Raw genomic sequence first — 20,754 nt, forward strand, 5'->3', positions numbered from 1 at the left:
CAACAGAAACTGCGCAAGCATTACTAACAAGGAAACCTTGCATTGGTTATTGAGAAAAGAAAGACAAGAATTACTTGGGTTCCAAAAAAGACATAGGAATACAGAAATATGCAACAGATTTTAACAGACAATGAGACTCGGCACAAGAAAAATAGAGTTGTATACAAGTACTAAAATACAGTTTCTCAATCCTTTATAATGAATGAGAAGTATACACAATAGCTCTGAGTCACTGCCATGTCCTGGATAAAAGAGTCAAATGAAAGTCTCTATCCTTCAGACTCATAAAGATGTAGCCTTCCAAAAATCTGCAGGCTTCCGATGCTGGTAGAAATGGTGGAAAAAGGCATTAGAAACATGAACATAACAAACGCACTAACACCCATACTACTGGTTTTGTGTTTTATTAGTTTATGCACCTGTGGCCCCTGCCCCCAGAAGTTAGGAGAATAATTTGCTTCTCTCTCTCTCTCTATGCGCATACATACACACAGTGCTCATTACCCAGGACTGAAACTTGGTCCCCACCATATGACAGTCTAGGAAGAACCAATATTGGCATGAGACCACGAACATTATGATATGACATGATACTAACACGCCGATATGGCAATTTCAAAAGAATGAGGGTACAATACGGGCATGGATATGTTAATTAATTAATACACATATTTAGGCATGTTTTTCCTTTTAGATGATGAAAAATACTGTGGTAATTTTAATTTAAAATGAATATAAGCATCATCGATGCATAATTATCAATTGCACATTTTACAAACTACACTTACACAATCATCAACTACATTCATATGATAGAATATTGGTCTGACAAGAAAAAAACAATTCTTACGGGCATGGCTGATTGTGGGGATCAGCATGACTTGTCAAGAAATTAAAAGAACAAAAAAAAAAACAGTTTAACAAAGTGGCAAACTGGCAGTGGCATGAGATGGAGGGGGAATTCTAGGAGATGGTAGGTCCAGTGGCTCTCTACAAGGTTGGCACAGTGGCGCTAGGGCTCTAAAGTCTATCCAATGTCAAAGAACCTTGATTCTTACTCTCTTGCCATTTCCTAATTTTTGTTGTGCTTGGTAAACAGAATTAGAGGGGAGACGTGGGCAGCACAATGAAGCTTTTTGCTGCAAGAAGTTTTCACTGCGTTGGGAAGTGTCAAAAAGTGTCTCAATCATGTCCAAAAATAAATATTAATTAATCATATCCAGTGTGTGTCCGCTAAGGGCTGGAGAGTGTAGGACAGGTGTTGGTCTCTAACAAGTGGGAGGAAATGACATTTTTTATTTCCAGTAGTCTCACTCTATCCTAGATGACAGTATAACTACACCTATTTGGCTCCTTATTTTATATCATGAAAAGGGGAAAAACCAACAGAAAGGGCCATATTGAATTCTGCGGAAGGCCAAAGATATTTAGCACCTTTTTTGGCGAAAGACACCAATCTTAGTTTCAAAATCCAAGATCTCTCATGAGGTTTGGCAAAAAGATGCAGACCTTTCCGAGGTTTCAAAAATCCCCTGACATTTCATTTTTGGACATTTGTCTCTCTTCCTGGCTTATTTTTTTGCCAAATATAAAGGGAGGTCTTCATCTATTCAGCAAACTTCATGGGATGACTGTGAATTTTAAACCTCAGAAGCAGTCCATGTTTTTTTTTTCAGACCTCAGGAAAGTTTACGCCTTTTTGAAATCTTCGAGGAAGTCAATATCTTTTACTCTTTTCCTCCCTTCAGTGGAGAGACTATAGTTCCATATCTTGATAACTGCCTGTCAGAGGCTGGAAAAGTTCATCTTCCAAACCTCCGCACTGAATTCGTTCTCATATCCATAATTACCTTGCATATTGGCATCTTAGCTCTCACAGAATCAAGTAAAGAAAAGTCAATATCAGCTACAGTGATGCCTGTTGATAGCCGATCTGAAACAGAAAAGCAGAAAATTGAGTGCATGCATTGATGCCGTTGCAGTTGCTAGTTAACTAATTATGAGCATAAAAAATAACATCACAAAACTTAATTTCAATGTCTTCTAATCAAAAACACAGTTTGTACGAAAAATAAATAAAAAATGGCACAATTATTTTCTTTAAATTGAAAACACAATAAATTAGGAAGAGAAACATATGCAACCACTAAAAGCCAGCACTGACAACCTTCTCTTTTAGAAGGCAACTGCAGTGATGTTTAACTGACTATTCAATGGTTCCAGCATAGAGCATCTTCTGAACAAAAGAAGAGACCAATGTATTAATTTTTAATCTTTGATCATTATAATCTGAAGGATTTTTTAGAAGAAGAATAACCATTCTTATTGAATTTCAAGAGACACAATTACAAGACAAATAGTAGAGGAAGGCCACCAAATCAGCATATCAAATCACCACAAAATCAGCATATCAAATCAGCATATCTCTAGGCTAGAAAACAGGAAACTGAAACTACTAGAAACTGATATAGTAATTTCAGATTTTAAAAAATAGAATTTCCTAATTTATTCCCTAGAATCTGACACCCCCCCCCCCCTTTTTTAAAGTTGAAGCGTAGATATCTATCATGCCCAACTTGCTTACAAAGAGCTCAAAGCTAGGTCTGAAAAGTCCTTTGATGAAGATATCGGCTACTTGTTGAGTAGTAGGGACAAAAGGCATGCAAACAGCTCCACCATCAATCTTCTCTTTTATGAAGTGTCCGTCAATCTCTACATGCTTCGTGCGATCATGTTGTACTGGATTTTGAGCAATACTTATGGCAGCTTTGTTGTCACAATACAACTTCATTGGCATGTTCACCGGCATCCGCAGCTCTTCAAGAATTCTCTTCAGCCATAGCATCTCACAAACTCCATTAGCTATAGCCCTATATTCTGCCTCGGCACTGCTCCTTGCGACCACATTCTATTTCTTGCTTCGCCATGTAACCATATTTTGATTATTTTCCCATGAATAAGTACAGTATCCTAGACTGGATCTCCTGTCAATAACTGAGTCTGCCCAATCTGCATCAGTGTATGCCTCTATGTTCTGCTGTGTGGTCTTCTGGAAGAGTAAACCCTTGCTTGGTGTACTTTTCAGGTATCCGAGAATCCAATAAATTGCTTCAAGATGTTTCTTGTAGGGTGAATGCATAAACTGACTTACCAAACTCACAGCAAAAGCAATATCGGGCTGTGTATGTGATAAGTAAATTAACTTTCCCATCAACTTTTGATATCGATCTGTATTCACTGGATCACCTTCCTTGTCATCTTCAAGTTTCTGATTGGGATCTATTGGAGTGTCTACTGGCCTACAACCGCTCATCCCAGTCTCCTTAAGGAGTTCAAGGACATACTTCCGTTGGGAGACAACAATCCCTTTCTTCGACCGAGCAACCTCCATTCCAAGGAAATACCTCAGAGATCCTAAGTCCTTGATCTCAAATGTTGATGAGAGGGAAGTCTTCAATTGGTTCATCTCAAGTATGTCATCTCCAGTGAGAATTATACTGTCTACATACACAATCAGTATCGCTATCTTCCCATCCTGTGAATATCTTATAAACATCATATGATCACCTTGCCCTTAAGTATACCCTTAACTTTAAAAAAACTGAGTGAATTTCTCATACCAGGCTCCTTGGTGACTGTTTTAACCCATATAAGGACTTCTTCAATTTACACACCTTTGTGCCAAACTTTTCACCAAATCCTGGAGGTTCATCCATGTACACTTCTTCCTCCAAGTCTCTATTAAGAAATGCATTTTTTACGTCCAACTGTTGTAGAGGCCAGTCACAATTAGCTGCAAGTGACAAAAGAACTCTTACAGAGTTTAGCTTTGCGACTGGGGTTAATGCCTTCAAGTAATCAATGTCATAGGTCTGAGTGAATCCCTCGGTGACCAATCGAGCTTTATACCGTTCTAGAGAACCATAAGATTTATACTTGACTGTAAACACCCATTTGCACCCTATAGTACCATGGTGTAAAAATTTCGAAAATTGTTTCCACTTCAGATTTTTTCTTTATCAAATTAACCCAACTTAATCTTGTGTGATCATCAATAAAGGTCACAAACCATTTTTTGCCAAAACACGTAGATGTTCTACATGGGCACTAGATATCACTATGAATCACAGTAAATAGTATAGTTGGTTTGTAGGGTTGGGTGGAAAAGGATGCACGATGATGTTTAACAAACTGACAAACTTCACATTGAAAAGAAGATGGACTTTTATTCCAAAATAAATTGAGAAAAAAGTATTTTAAATACAGAAAACTAGGATGACCTAACCTATAATGCCATAACATGATATCATTATTGTTGATAATAGAAATAGAATTTAAGCAAGTACTTTGACAATCATCCTCTTCGTGGTCAATTCCTGAAACTCAAAATAAGAAGAGTAGAAATTAGCTTGACATTGATGATCAAAGGTAATTTTACTGATGGACAACAAATTGCAAGGCAAATTTGGAACATGGAGCACATCATGGAGAGTTAACAATGAAGTGAGTTTGATAGTTCCTATCCCAGCAATTACCGAGAGTGAACCATCTACAATTTTGACTTTTTTATTACCTGCACACGGACTATAGGATGAGAACAATTTGGAGCAACCAATCATATGATTAGTTGCGCCAAAATCAATTATCCAAGAATGAACAGAATTAGGAATAACACCTAAAAACACAGTAGCATGAGAGTTACCCTTCTGTAACAAAGAACAAAACGGAGTTAAGGACAGTTTTGGAGATTGAAACAATTTGTGTAGGTGCTCTAATTAGTCCTTGGTAAAAGGGTCTACATCCGAGTTGGTATAAGGCTCCTAAGTCTCTTCAGCAGTGGCTTGGTAGGCATGACTGTCACGTTTGGATTTTGGCTTCCAATTTGCTGGTTTAGTATGAAGCTTCCAACACGTCTCCTTCATATGCCACGGTTTTTTGCAATGCTCGCACCATGGTTTCTTACGCCCATTGAGTTTTGTAACCATGAGATAAAGGGCTGAATTCTGGGAATAGTATTCAGCAGATACAGACTTGGGAGGAATAGTGGGATTGGGTGGAATGGTTTCGGAAGTACTGGAAGAGCCAGTAGGATTTCTTTGGGCGCCAGTCATTGCTGACTTATACGACATCATCAGAAGAAAAGAGCATGAGGTTCTGATACCATGAAGAATTTTTTAGAAGAAGAATAACCATTCTTATTGAATTTCAAGAGACACGATTACAGATAAATAGTAGAGGAAGGCCACCATATTAGGAAGGCCACAAAATCAGTAAATCAAATCACCACAAAATCAGAAAATCAAATTAGCAGATCTCTAGGCTAGAAAACAGGAAACTGAAACTACTAGAAACTGAAATAGTAATTTCAGATTTAAAAAAAATAGAATTTCCTAATTTATTCCCTAGAAATCCGACATAATTCTCCTAAAGATACGCATTTTGGAGATGCAGAATATAAAACAGTTTAAACATAGACATGGACACATCAACCAAGTGACTCTCTTATTGAGGAAAGAGATACTCAACACTGGACTTTAAACATGGTATAGCACCAGACCAGCATTAGATGTCTCCAATTTTGTATACTCCAAAGAATTTAGGCTGTGTTTTCTTATGTTGGCAACGAGGTAGGGCTGATAGGGAGAAATGAATGATCAATGATTATGACACAGAATAACTGAAGACATATCCAACATCTTCAATAGCCACTTAGAAAAGAATACAAGAAAATAACAAGGCTGACTCATTTAAGAGGCTCTGCATTTCAATTTCAAACCCACCCCCCACACCAAGAAAAAGAGGAATCCAAATCAATACCTTCATGTAAAAATTTTATAAATTTTGCAAGATGAATAGCCTTTCAAGATACTACTAAAACTTAGAACAGGACACTTCATCAATCCAGAGACTTCAAGGATGGTTTCTAAATTAGGTTCCAGACTCCAGAGCCTCAAAATAGAAGCACTTGATGATAAGAGAAAACAGGATAAGTTCCTCTATTTGATTTCAAATGTCAAATGGATAATTATGGTCCTCTGATTGCTCTATGAATATAGTTATTTTTCTCTGACTCTATTACTTCCAGAAAATTTACAACAGCTCACAAATTGCAGTTACATAATATATATATGTATATATATAGAACTAACATAATTGAACTTTGCAATGGAAATAGTTGAACTTACATAATTAACAACTTACAGTTTTTTTTTTCCAATTTAGTGTTTTGATATAACGAAAATCTGTTGTGCTTGTTACCAAAAATTAAACTATTTAAAGCATCCAAGCTCGATAAGAGTTCAAAATTTTAGCTCCCACTATTTGACATTCTCAACCACAACCATTTAAGTTTCAAACATCATGCCATACAATGCCATACAAGAGAGAGAGAGAGAGAGAGAGAGAGAGAGAGGTAGAAACAGGTTCTATATAAAATTTCTGCTTCATTATGAGTTTTTTCTTCTCTTTTTTCTGGTAGTTCTCACCAGGCAGCTGACCAACAATTTTCCCCCATGGGTCAATTATCAAGGTGTCACCATAGCTTTCTCTTTTCTCATTATGCTTTCCAGCTTGTGCAGCAGCTATGACCTGCAAAGATTCATTAATGTTAATTCTCAGAAACAAATCAGCAATATGCAAGACAGAATATAAGGAGGCTCAAAACTTCAAAATAGCATAACCAAAAAAGAACATCATCCACCAGAGACACCCCTACAACCACCAGATCAGTCACCTCTATGGGATGGCTCATGGCTGTGTCACTCATACAAGACTTCTCCTTGCTAGAACTAGGATTAAGCAACAAACCATCTCAAGACAAACTATCTTTATAAGAAGTACAAAGTACCCAAGAATAAGCCTCTGCAAATGACACAAGTTCAGCTCCTACTGGGATCTGAGCTTTAACTGAATTGAATTCAGGTTTCAGACATTCAACTCAATAGACCTATTTGACATCAGCCAACAATCCTTCAGCTGATTTATCTTTCTGACACAATGCAAAGAAGTATGAAGAGAGATCATCCTGTTAAATTTTAACTTACCATAATCCTCATCTCCTTGTATGCATCAAAATGTGCACACAAGCCATCAATATGGGGCTTCATAGAGTTCCATAATAAACCAACACTTTGAGCATCTTCTTGAATCCATACATCCATTTTCTCCCTCTCAGTAGGAACTCTTTTAAGTTAAGGAGTTGCTTTCCTTGACCATTGAGATAAATTTTAAGAGACTTAGACCACAACATATAATCACTACCACTCAACTTGCAGGTAGTAATTTATGGAGGTAGCAAGGTAGACATAGTACTTTGGGTAGGGTTCTTGGAATCCATAAGAAAACACAAACAACAGGAGATAACAGGAGAAAAACACATTGATTTGGCACTAAACAAGAGACTAACTCACTGATATTGCATCAAAACATCACGTGAAAGATTAAGCTTGTTAGGTAAGTTTTTAGAAATGGTTTCGATATCTAACTTGCCCCCGGACTCAAAAACACCATTGAGCTTAGAGTGGATAAAGCATAGGCTCACCATACCTTGTGCTATAATTTGAACTTTAATTAGAAGAATGAGGGCAATGAGATTTGAACTCCAAACTTTTTGGTTAAAGAGGCTCTGATGCAAAGTCAAGTAAACAATTCACCTAAAAGCTTGAGCTTGTTAGGTACATTCTCAAACAAAGGGCCTTAAAATCTCTCAAACACAAGTTAACTAATAGTGCTCCATGCCTCCACTAGCTTTAACACAATTTTTAAAGACAATGCAAGCTGTGTTGCAAATGGTTAATAAATCTTGAAAACATAAGGAACTAGGCAATTGATTGAAATTGCCACCTTTGAGTTATAAAATATGAATGGTATTTTCTTACATAACACACCTCTTTAACACATATCTAATGGCAAACCTGGTCCAATAGTAATGGTGTTACACCCAAACCTTGAACTCAGGCACTCAAACAACAACAACAACAAAACCAAGTCTTAGTCCCACTAAGTGGGGTCGGCTATATGAATCCTTTTCCGCCAATTTATGGGATAATGACTTTCTTTTGATAGATTCAAGAATATTAAATCCTCGCTCACTATCTCCTCCCAAGTTATTTTAGGTCTACCCCGACCCCTTCTACTGCCCCCCACAATAACTAAATCACTCTTCCTCACAAGTGCACTATGTGGCCTACGTTGCTAGGGTCCATACCATCTAAGTCGTCCCTCCCTTATCTTATCTTCTGTAGGAGCTACACCTAACCTACCACGAATATGCTCATTCCTTAATTTATCTTTCAATGTTATACCACTCATCCATCTAAGCATTCTCATCTCGGCAACTTTTACTTTTTGGATATTATGTTTCTTTTTCGCCCAACATTCCGATCCATATAGCATAGCCGGTCTTATAGTTGTCCTATAAAACTTTTCTTTCAATTTTAAGGGTATTCTACGATCACATAGCACACTTGAAGCACTTCTCCATTTAACCCAACCTGCTTTAACTCTATGCATTACATCATCTTCAATTTCTCCTTCAACTTGCATAATAGATCCAAGGTATCCAAATCTACAAGTGTTATTTATTTTTTCATCATCAAGTTTAACTTTGTCTCCAATTTCCTCCTATCATTACTAAAATTACATTTCATATATTCTGTTTTATTTCTACTTATCTTAAAGCCTCTAGATTCCAAAGCTTCTCTCCATAATTCTAACTCAGCCTCTACTCCGTCCCTAATTAATACAATATCATTTGCAAACAAAATACACAATGGAACCTCCTTTTAAATACTCCTAGTCAATTGGTCCATCACTAAAGCAAAAAGATAAGGACTCAAAGCAAATCCTTGATGTACACCTATGGTAATTGGAAATTCTCTAGTTTCTCCATCTATAGTCCTTACACTAGTCATTATTCCATCGTACATATCCTTAATGACATCGGTATACCTACAACATACACCCTTTTTTTCTAAAACCCACCATAGAACTTCCCTAGGTATCCTATCATATGCTTTCTCAAGGTCAATAAATATCATATGCAAGTCTCTCTTCTTTTCCCTAAACTTTCCATTAATCTTCTTAAAAGATAAATAGCTTCTGTGGTAGATCTCCCAAGCATAAAACCAAATTGATTTTCTAAGATATTTGTTTCTAACCTTAATCTTTGTTTAACTACCCTTTCCCATAGTTTCATCGTATGACTCATAAGTTTAATTCCACGATAGTTATTACAATTTAGAATATCTCCTTTATTTTTATATATAGGTATTAAAGTGCTTTTCCTCCATTCATCTAGCATTTTCTTAGTTTTTACAATTGTATTAAATAAATTAGTTAACCATATACTTCTGTTATCACCCAAGCATTTCCAAACTTCAATTGGGATATTATCTGGTCCCATAGCCTTCCCATTTTTCATCTTTTTTTAGTGCAAACTTAACTTCGTTAACTCTAATTTTGCGAATAAATCTTATATTTTTAATTTTTTCCTCATTTGACAATTCTAAGTTTAAGCCTTCTATTTGGTTTTCGTTAAACAACTTACTAAAGTAACTTCGCCATCTTTCTTTAATATCTTCGTCCTTAACCAAGACAATATCATCCTTACTTTTTATATATTTTACATTTCCTAAGTCCTTGCTCTTCCTTTCTTTAACTTTAACAAGTTTAAATATATCTCTTTCCCCTTCTTTTGTACCTAATCTATCATACAAACTATTAAAAATCTATATTTAGCTTCACTAACGGCCATTTTTGCATCTTTTCTTGCCTCCTTATATTTTTCAAAGTTACTTTGTTTCTATATTTTTGCCATGTTTTATACCAAATTCTTTTGTCTTTATGATTTTTTGTACATCTTTATCCCACCACCAACTCTCTTTGCTATTCGAGAATATTCCCATTGATTCACCTAAAACCTCTTTTGCTATCTTTTTAATAGAGCTAGCTAATCTATTCCACATAGTATTTGTATCTACCCCATCCTCTATGGTCCAATCCCCATCTTTGATCATTTTACCTTTAAATTTTATTATATTTTCTCCTCTTAGGTTCCACCATCTAGTTCTCCTACACTAGTTTATTTTATCCTTTTTCTTCCATTTTTTTAATACATATATCTAACACTAAGACTCTATGTTGTATGGTTAGACTTTCACCTAGAATAATTTTACAATCCTTGCATGATAAACGATCTACCCTCCTAGTTAAAAAAAAATCTATTTGACTTATATTTTGTCCACTTTTAAAGGTTATTAAGTGTTCTTCTCTCTTCTTAAAGCAAGTATTCATTATACTAAAATCATATGTGTAGTGACCCAGAGAAATTATAATATTTAAATAATAAAAGAGGGAGAAAAGGGAATTAAAAGGAGGCACAGTTTGCGTTCGTCGACGACGCTACAAGTTGGGCTGGTCGACGAGGCAAGAGTTCGTTGACGAGCTGTCTTCATGACCTTGTCGACGAGGTGAAGAGGCTCGTTGACAAAGGCCAACGTAAAAACCGGATTTTTCAGCAGAAATTACGCGAGAAACTCCTTCTCTCTCTAGATTTTCGTCCCTCCTTCCTTCTCTCTAAGATCTCGGGCAAGATTCTCGCCGGTTCGACGATCCAAAGCCACAACGACACTCCTGGGGAAGTTCTTTACATATCTGCCAGAGTAGATTGTTGGTGGGGCTAGTTCGGAATCCATCCCAAATTCAGGGTAAAACTTTTATTCAGTATTTAGTCTTCCCTACAGTTGTAGAAAATGTAATACGCGTAAAAATACTGAACTTTAGTTCTGGGGAATGTCATTTTCAGGGTGTTGAACGGGAAACCCTGCGGGTGCAGGGTGTTGAATTGATTGTTTTAGGGGCTTCTTCAAGAATCAGGTAAGTAGAATTTTTCTCTACCTATTCGACTATCAAGCTCTTGACGCCCTGTTTAGCCTAGTGCCCTCCTCCTCTTTTATTCGCTTCGCTCTCCTCCCTCGACTAACGCCCGAAAAGAAAAAGATTTTAGTCTGAACCTAAACCCCTACTATGGGCTTGAAAGAGCTCACTAGATTGATCGCAAGCAAAAGAAACCTTGTGCTTCTTTCACGACATGCTCTGGTCTTGGGTGTCTTCCAGTGGTCTTCTAGCGTTAGAAGAAGTCGTGTGTGTCCCGGACATCTGCAACGTCCTCCCACGCCTTTTTATATTTAAAATATGGGAAAAACTGAAGGAAAAGACTACTGAAACTGATTAGATATTCTAAAAATATGAAAAACCCGTTTTGTGTGGCATGAGTAGAATATATGATGAATTACTGTGTTTCTAGGAATATGATAATGATATGGAATTATTTTTAAAAAATAATAAACCGGCGTACGGACCGAGAATTTTTACATGTATTGCCGACGTACGGGCCGTGCTATGGATATGTTTTGCCGGCATACGAGCCGAGCTATGGATATGATTTGCCGTCATACGGGCCGAACTATGGTAAAATATGAAATACCGACGTACAGTCCGATGATTTTGATAATGTATATATATATATGCAAAATGATGCGATGATAATGATTTGACAACTAATAGTATGAAATATCCATGTATCACAATTTGATTATATGTTATATGTTATCAAAACCTGGTTGGCTTGGTCTAGGCTAGCACTTGCACGGTACCGCTGTTATGTGTTCATGATCATCATGATATTGTGTTAACGCTGCTGTACAGAGTAGCGTGAGGATGGATAGTCGATGTCGTTTTAAAAAGTGTGGACGCCCCTGGTGTACGGACCAAGTCTGACAAACCCATCAGACTTACAAACTGTACTTTTGACTTAACAGTGATCGGCCAACCATTGTCAAGTCCCACCTTCGGGCCACACAACCTAGTCATGTGGGGGGTAATACATGACAATAGCCAACTAAACTACCAGGGTTGTTTTTGTATTATATTTATATAAGATGATTTATGCTATGGAATCCATTATGTTTTGCCATGATTATAATTATACATGTTTTTCTCAAAAATGATACATACAGTTTTACTGGTTATGTTTATGTATATGATTATATGTATAATACAAAAATGCTCATAATGTCACACACTAGTATTAGTTTATTTCCCTTACTGAGAGGTGTCTCATCCCGAAATTTCATAAACATTTCAGGAGTCTCTGATAGGAGAGCGGATAAAACTCCGCTGAGATAGTACTGTTGATCTGCCCTTTCTAAAGGGTAAGTTTGGTGAGGGCGGATGGATGTTGTGGGAAATGTCCTTACGTCTTTCTTTTTGGGATGTATATACCTAAATACAATAGATGTAGTAACTCTGGTATTGAAATGAATGGTTTTGTGTTTATGATATTATGATTTTATGTTTCTTGCTGCTTAAACTTCCGTTTGTATTTCTATTATGTCCCTGGTACCCAAGGGTTCAGGTTGATTATGATCTGTTGGATTTATTATACTGATTGGTAGTATTAAGGAAAAAAAAAATGTATGAAAATTAAGCAGATCGTTACAATATGACATAGCAAAGTCTAAGATCATCTTCCCAGACTCATTTTTGTCTCCATATCCATATCCTTTATGTATCCTCTTATAATTTTTATTATCTCTTCCAACGTGTCCATTCAGATCTCCTCCTATAAATATTTTCTCAATCCCTAGTATGCCTTGTATAATACTATCCATATCTTCCCAAAATTGTCTCTTAAGATTTTCTACTAAGCCAACTTAAGGAGCATAAGCACTAATGATATTTATTATCACTTGTCCTAATACTATCTTGATTTTTATAATTCTATCCCTTACTCTAGTTACATCCACAACGCTATCTTTTAAATTTTTGTCTATAATAATGCCTACTCCATTCTTATGTTTTTCTGTTCCAATGTACCAAAGTTTAAATCTTGATTTATTGATTTCTCTAGCTTTCTCCCCCACCCACTTAGTTTCTTGAAAGCAAATTATATTAATTCTTCTTCTAATCATTGTGTCCACACTTTCCATGTTTTTACCCATAAGTGTCCCTATATTCCAAGTTGCTAATCAAATCCTAGTTTCCTAAACTAACGCCTTTACCTGACCACGTTCAAAATAATGCAGGAACCCTCACATATTTGACACTGTACCCGGGCGCCGACACTGCGCGTCGCTTCGGGGCGACGACCTAGCCCACCCTCGCCCACTTTTCAGTGATTCAAGTGCAACGCGTCGCTCGTAGGGGACGCCCCAACAAATATTCGGTAAGGATTCATATCATAGTGATCTGACTCCCTCCAAACTCTCCACATGTCTTGGGATTAAGGAGCCTTAAGCTTCTTACCTACACTTCTATCACATACAGGACCGGCTCTTCCTTTAGGCAGTTGAGGTGCTCGCCTAGGGCCCTAAAAATTTTGGGACTCCCAAATTTTTTTTTAATATAATAATATATTTTTGGGGCCCTAATTTTTTTTAATTAAATAATGTAAACATTATTTATTATACTCTCTTCACATACATTGACTTCCCAACTAACAAATTAATGAAATTGTATTTTAAAATGTAAAATAAATGTAATTTAATTCTTCTTTCTTTTTCAAGTCTCACTGACTTCCCAACTAACAACTTTATTATATTTCTAACTATCTATTACTCTCATCTCTCTCTCTTAGCCTCTCTAAAAAAAATTTTACACCTCTCACACTCTCTCACTCTCCTCATCTCTCGGTCTCTCTATGATTTTTGCTCCGGCTCTTGTATTCATCATTTTCGGGTCTCCGATTCTTTGTAATTTTCATCAACCCTAATTTCGATTTCAATGTTTATGCATTATTTTTCTATTATTTTCACTCTAAATTTTTTTTTTTCTATTTTTTCTTAGATTTTGGAAGTTTTGGGGTTAGAGCGTTGTATTCGGCAAGAATCCAATATCTCTAAAGCCTCGCTCGCCGATCGATTTGCAATAATAATAATAATCAGGTTATATTGTTTCAATCTATTATTTTTATAGATTTATTAAATTTATTTTTATTTGTTTACATAATTTGTCAATTTATGGTTAGTGTTAATTTTGAAATTTAATTATGTCAACGAGAAAATATGAATCCGGATATGAAAAATGAAGAAAGAAAAAAAAATATTAAGAATCTCTAATTAAATCTCGTCTAGGGCCCCATATTGTGAAGAGCCAGCCCTGATCACATATCTAAATCACTTTTCATTTCACAGCACTTCTATCCCTCCCCCTCCAACTACCTTTTTTTTAGCACAATGTAAGCAACAAATATTAACATCAAATGAATACAAACAATGGCATAAAAGCCTTTATATCAGTTTTGTCAATGACGTAACCTGAATGTTACAAAGAAAAAATAGCTTGTTTAGCCATAAATTTGAGCAATCAATGACTTTAATCTCCCAATATCAGAGCACCTTGTTTCCACGTCCAGCAATGCCATCCTGCAGTATTTTCTAGGTCAAAGTGATTGTTTTTGTACACCATTGCATTCTTGTTTTTCCAAGTATGAAATATGGAAGATACCAATTCAGCTTACATATTTCCTCTCATAGAGAGTTCCCAAGAGCGGCAAGTCATTCAAAGTTCTCCTCCCATTCAAGAAGCACAATGTATTCTCAAAGCAATATTTGTTTTTGTGTAGACTGGCCAAGTTATAAAGCAACTGAAAAATAGATGATCCCTTGTTTCTACATATGTTCCACATAGTTTGCAAGTTATGTCTGAAGTCTTGCCCCAGGAGACTAGCCTCTTTTTTATATATATAATAAAGGAAAAAATATTAAGAGAGGAGAAGGAGATTACAACCTAAAGGAGGACAACACTGGACAAGCAATCCTCAAGAGAAACAGGGGGAAAAAATGAAAATAAAAAGCAAAAGGAACCTTACTAACAAATCAAGTAAGAAACCGCCTCTTTAAAACCTTGCCTTCATAATTCATCAAAGGCTTCTAATTATCTAATTCATGCTGTGCCTTCTTCAATTTCCTTTTACTCCCATCCGAGCAAACTTCATTACCTCCAGGGCAGGAAAACCACAGACCCATCTCATCCATCAATTGTTGAGCTTCTAAGTCCTTCTGATCGACCTCTTCTACTAGAATGGACAAGACCCCCCATCCTTGTACTGCTTCTCTTTACCCATCCATCCCCCTCAATTATAAAAGTACCCTCTAAAGCTTGCATTGCAGATGGTGGCATGTGCAATAAATTCCCAAAGTAAATCATAACCACATTGTTCATCCAGAAAGCTATCCTTGTCCGAAAATTTACTAATAACACTATCATTATTCAACATATCACCCCATTTTCCCTTCTCCTTACCTTGCTACCCCCCAGATCTGTACCTCCCTTCATACTCAAGGGATATGCAATACATTTAGTTTCAGCATTGTTTCTTGCATCATTTTCTGTTATCCCAGTTATCTCATTTGTCCACCTGAGGTACATAAACACACTCGAAATTCCTTCTCTTCCAGTAGATTTATCCCCCACATCTCCTTCCTGTACCTTAGTGTAAGCCCCTCCTTCAGTTAATGCCGGCAACAGCTTCTTGATTAAGCCTTTGATCTGGCAGCAATCCTCTCGAACCAAAATTGCAGTAACATCAACTGAAATCCCAAGACTAACCGAGTTGCTACTGTCCTCCCCGTAGGATTCCCCTCGTCACTCTCCTGTGCTGCATGTTCAAAGACTTGGATCCCCTTTACTGCAATACAGAAGTGGTGCTAACCCTGTTCAGTGGAAAGGATAGGGCCAGCTGTGTCCCACAAGCACAACCACATCTGTCACATCAATCACGATCTCTCTGGCTCCATGAACAACCACTTTGGTGTAAACCGTCGCCTATGCCACACTGTTATTAGGGAAAACCCCAACCAACAAAAAGAATTCCTTCACTAACTTTTGCCATCCATCTCCTTTTGGTCCACTAGGCATGAATATTGAAAAACGTCTTCCTTTCCTTTCCAGCTCTATCTCCAAGAACTTCCCAAGTTTTGTTGGTTGAATCACCAAAAAATATCTCACTCTACCAAATCTAATAGAAACCACTTCCAAGCCTGCCAAAATTCGAAGCCAAACCACCAGAGAACCACTTCACTGCCTCCAAAGAAAGCCTCGCCTATCAGTTACAAGTCAGATTACATTTTAGAATTAGGTTTTTAATTTGTTTTTTTTTTTGGGAATATTAACCAAATGTGTTGCCAGTTTTAGGTTTCGTTCCTGGTTTTTGTTTTGATAAATTTTGACAGTGATATCAAATGGCCCTCTACCAAAAACTGGAAATGTAATAAATATCCTAAAACATCATACTGAATAACAAATAGCCCCTTCAATTAACACTAATAAAAACTTCATTATCTTACAAATGTACAACAAAAACTATTTTCATAGTTACTCATAAAATTACAAAATGTAATTGCAAAAGCAATTGGAGGAGGAGGTGTAGAACTGGGTAAATACAGATTAAATAAATTACTTACATAACATTGAGTCTCAATTGCACGAGCGCGGAGAAGAATCTCCCAGTGTGCTTCCCCAGTAACTTTGGTAAAAGCAGAAGGAACCAACAGAACCTGCAGATCAAATGCCACTGCACAATGATCAGGTGATGAATAACTAGATGGCATTTCAAAAGTGAAAATCCCACTTGTACCTGTGCTTGGTTCTGGAACCTTAGCTGTTGGTAAATGTCTGGGAATCTCAAATCATAGCAAACTGTCAGACCCAATCGTCCAAAGGGGCTATCTACCGCAACAATGTCCTTCCCTGTAAACTTAAACCAATAGAAATGCTCACAAAATAAAGTAATATCATGCCAACTGTACATCAATACTTCCACATAAGCAAAGGACAAATATTAAAAATAGTTGACCAAATGATTCTAAAGGATCAGCGGACAATGTCCCAATAGATATGGCACATTTATTTCATAGATAGAAATCACCAGCAACTTCCCCCATCTTTAAGTATAAGATTCGAAAAATGATCCAACAGGTAGGTATTAATGTCACAACATATGATATATTCATACAAACTGAATTAAAACAAAATTATTACTTAATAACCACAATGCAGGAGGGCAGGAGAAAAATATTCATTGATTAGCATACCTGCATCTGTAAAGCTGCTCTCCTTGTATGACCTCCCACTAGGAACATCCACATCAAACCTTTTAGTACAAAAAAAAATTTTGGTTTAAATATCATATTGATGGAGCAGTATATTGTCAAGATCTAGCAATGTAACTATTAATTTGTGCAATGTATATTTCAGTTATACTGATTCGTCAGAAGTTCATCTAACATTTAGATAAATTACTATCGAGTTATCACAATCATAATAAGTATGTTTTAAATGCAATCAACAAGAAGTACAATTGATATGTTTTGACCATACTTATTGGTTAAATGGTTTATTCAACATAGACATCCCAATTAATTAACAATATAAACCCTGGATCAACAACAATAATGCTTGCATTAGATTGACATAAATAAGCACATTTTGCACACACTTTCAACCTTGATACCCTTGAAAATGAAAATGCAGGCCTTTCCCTGCTCGAGAAAGCATTAGAAGAGGTTCAGAAGGAGTGGGAATTAATGGGAAAATAACATACATGTACACATGTGCACACATGCACACAAAGATTTTGCTACCCTAATTTACATTTTTTGTGTAGGCTGGATATCATATTTGCCAACACAACTACTCCTAATCTCTATTGCATAGAAGATACTTGAAAACGAGGACATAGTCATTTTCCCAATTTTCTTTAATTGAAATTTCTACTCTCTTTCCTATGGCTTGATATAGAAAGGCCACCAAGGAGAGCATCAATGAGGAAGACAAGCCCACGTCATCTTCTTGCTTAATCTCTGAAAAAGAATGAACTTCATTTTTTCCCCCCACAATTAGTCATAATTTCATAAACAAGAACAAGCAATTATGCACAATAACTCCAATAATCAACTTAGAGTTTGAATTCATGACAGCTGTGCATATTTAAATCCATCTATGAGGATCACTCCAGTAGGGAATTACCAAGAACAGATTGGGGATGTAACATATATGTGCACCCACATATCTTGTCCTCAAAAACCCCTTGGAAGAGAGAAGAAGAAGAAGAAGAAGCAACTTTATATTTGAAGGAACCTAACAATAGGAGCATCACCCCCACACCAACCCACAAATTGGGAACCGAACATTTTCTTAGAATGAATGAGGTTAGCAAGACTTCACTTGAAACCACTGACTGCATTGAAATAAGGATGCAAACAAGCTATAGATTGTGTTTTGGAAAGAAAAATCACACTTCATTAAAACAGAATAATTGCATGTCAATATCAGGCAGTCCATCATAGAATGAAACAGGCAGCATACAACTTAAAAGAATCTTACAAATGCATCTTCCGGTATGTGCTTCTAACGGTTCCATTATCATCAATTAAAACATGTGTATTACATATGTGTGCATCATCATGTCCCTTTTCTTGGAAGCCTCCAAGTGACAGCCAAATATTTGATTCCCTGCAATAAGAACCATGTGAGAGTTAATTAAGATAATACAGGCATGCAAATTTCAAAATTGCAACTCAATGCATTGACAAACACAACACCATGCAGGCAAAGCAAACCATGTAAGATATAGGACCGATATATTGAGAGAGAAAGGGGAGGAGAGGCGAGGGGTGGGGTGGAGTGGGATGGGAGGACTTAACTTCATCTTGTGGTCTTACCGTGCAAGGGAACAATAGCCTTGCATGATTGGTCCATCTAAAGTTTCTGCCACCTTGACACTATCCCCATCTTTGGCACCCACATACGAGAAGCTCTCTGGAAAACAAAGCAATTTGGCCCCAGCTGAAGCTGCTTCCTTCGCAAATAAGAATTCCAAAAATAAGATAAACTAAACTTAGTAGGAAAAATTCCCTAAAAAAATATACATGACATGACATTTTTTAGCTAAAAGTACCTAATTCTCAATTGTTAGCCAACAAAGGGGCTTAGTGGATGGGGAAAAGAAAGAGGAGAACTTTAAAATTAATTCTTGCTCTTAAAATATTGTTTGGTTGAAAATTCATGTACCTAGACAAAATAACATTAGAAGTATCTTTTTTTTTTCTCTTCTTTTTTTTCTTGTATACCTCTTGTACGCCAGAATAAGAATCTTTTACGGTTCCAAAAAAAACAAGGAAATGCATAAAAATATTGTAGTGATATTAAAAGATGGCACAAAATATGGACGTATAATCACTAGAAAGTAGAAGGTAATACAGATTACAAAAACTGATGAATTAGAAGTCCAGAAGTAGTGCAGCTCTCGTCACGACAACCCTACCCATGTGAATATGTATGCAAAACAAGACGGCTGCAGAAATCAATTATGTGACCAAAATAACATTTCCATGGGAACAAAAATACTTACAACTCTAAGATGGTAACAAAACTATGCGATGCAGAATATTTCAAGTAACTCAAATTGTTTCCAAATAAATTAGACAAAAACACGTACTTCTTGTCTTCCATAAATCATTCCCAGTATTTTCCCATCTGAAACCAGGAGTCCTATATAATATCAACCAGTTGTCACGCACTTACAGATTATTATCTCACAATTAGACTATCTTAAACACCAAACCAGAGTCCAGAGCGAGAGCACGCGCTAAATAAAACAATTAATTGCACAAAAACTACAACGAAATAATCAGATGATGATCAGGGTGAAAATTACGATGTACAGAACGATCATTCAACACCCGTAAATGGGAAAATAATGAAAGCGAAATTATAGTACCTTGACGAGACGAGAGCAAGTGGCGAAGTTGGCGGCGAGGTCGTTGACGGAGGTCATCTGAGCAGCGGCGACTCGGACTGAGTTGGCCATGGCTGATTCGCCGGCGACGGGGTGTACGGCGAGGGACTCGATGTGGAAATTTGGGGGAACGGCGTGGTTTTGGTTTAATAAAGTCGAAATTGGAGGGTTGCTCTGCGTGAGAAAGCGACAAAATGCCATCTCCGCGGGAATGATAAGAATCCCCTGCCAAAGTGCCAAGTCGCCAACAATGGCTCTTTCTGAATTAAGCCCTTGAATTTTACTGTATTTGTCGATATACCAAGCGCTTTTGTTTATTTGGAAAACGAACCCCCAGCTGAAGCTATGCCGGTGTGCACACTGCACCATCAATTCAAGGGATGTTTTGAAATTTTATTTTTTTCAATTTTCAAATGCACCATTTCGATGGAGGATTTTACTAAAGGAAAGAAACAAAAAAATAAAGATATTTTTATTCTCCATTAAATACTATAAAAAATGAAAGCTCATTTTAATATGACTAAAAATTAAGAAATATGAAATATTATTGATGTGTATAATCAGAGTTTTATTCATAATTTTATTATATATATATATATATATCACTTTTCTTGATAACAAAACATAAAAATGTAGAATAGTTATGACATACCTTATATTTGTTAGTTGGCTTTTTTAAATCGGTCGTCAATATTTGAGAAACTTACGACTCGTTTGATTCGACGGAATAGTTATTCATTGAAATAAGATGGAATATAGTTTATATTCATAACTATTTCATTAAACATGTAATAAAAAATGAATAGACATCCCTTACTAAAATTTGAGAATAGTTATTTATTATCTAGGACTGATAAAATATTTCACATTGTTATTCATTTTATAATAATAATATAATTTATTATAAAATTAATTAGAATTAACCTAATAAAACTAATATATTATTAAGAACACCA

At 36.3% G+C, this 20,754-nt stretch overlaps 1 protein-coding gene across 1 annotated transcript; it reads right to left on the reverse strand.

The window, feature by feature from the left end:
• Positions 1 to 20: 20 nt before the first annotated feature.
• Positions 21 to 20,209, reverse strand: LOC131167069 (deaminated glutathione amidase, chloroplastic/cytosolic). The gene is made up of 9 exons (XM_058125843.1): positions 19,781 to 20,209; positions 18,723 to 18,859; positions 18,385 to 18,513; positions 17,094 to 17,152; positions 16,637 to 16,749; positions 16,464 to 16,556; positions 6,486 to 6,588; positions 1,851 to 1,933; positions 21 to 324 (listed from the first exon to the last, which is right to left on the reverse strand). The coding sequence occupies exons 1-9, from the start codon at positions 20,165 to 20,167 to the stop codon at positions 283 to 285; spliced, it is 1,146 nt and encodes a 381-aa protein (XP_057981826.1). The 5' UTR covers positions 20,168 to 20,209; the 3' UTR covers positions 21 to 282.
• Between the last annotated feature and the right edge of the window lie 545 nt (positions 20,210 to 20,754).

This window comes from Malania oleifera, chromosome 10 (assembly GCF_029873635.1).
Source record: "Malania oleifera isolate guangnan ecotype guangnan chromosome 10, ASM2987363v1, whole genome shotgun sequence".
Lineage (NCBI taxonomy): Eukaryota > Viridiplantae > Streptophyta > Magnoliopsida > Santalales > Ximeniaceae > Malania > Malania oleifera.

What these genes read in the sequence shown, in the direction of transcription:
- LOC131167069 (XM_058125843.1), bottom strand. Translation starts at nt 20,167, where the DNA reads ATGGTGCAGTGTGCACACCGGCATAGCTTCAGCTGGGGGTTCGTTTTC. An exon ending in GGCTATTGTTCCCTTGCACG is followed by an intron (nt 18,514 to 18,722) that starts GTAAGACCACAA and finishes TTCTTATTGCAG; the next exon opens with GGAATCAAATATTTGGCTGT. An exon ending in AATTGTTGGTCAGCTGCCTG is followed by an intron (nt 1,934 to 6,485) that starts GTGAGAACTACC and finishes TTTCTGTTTCAG; the next exon opens with ATCGGCTATCAACAGGCATC.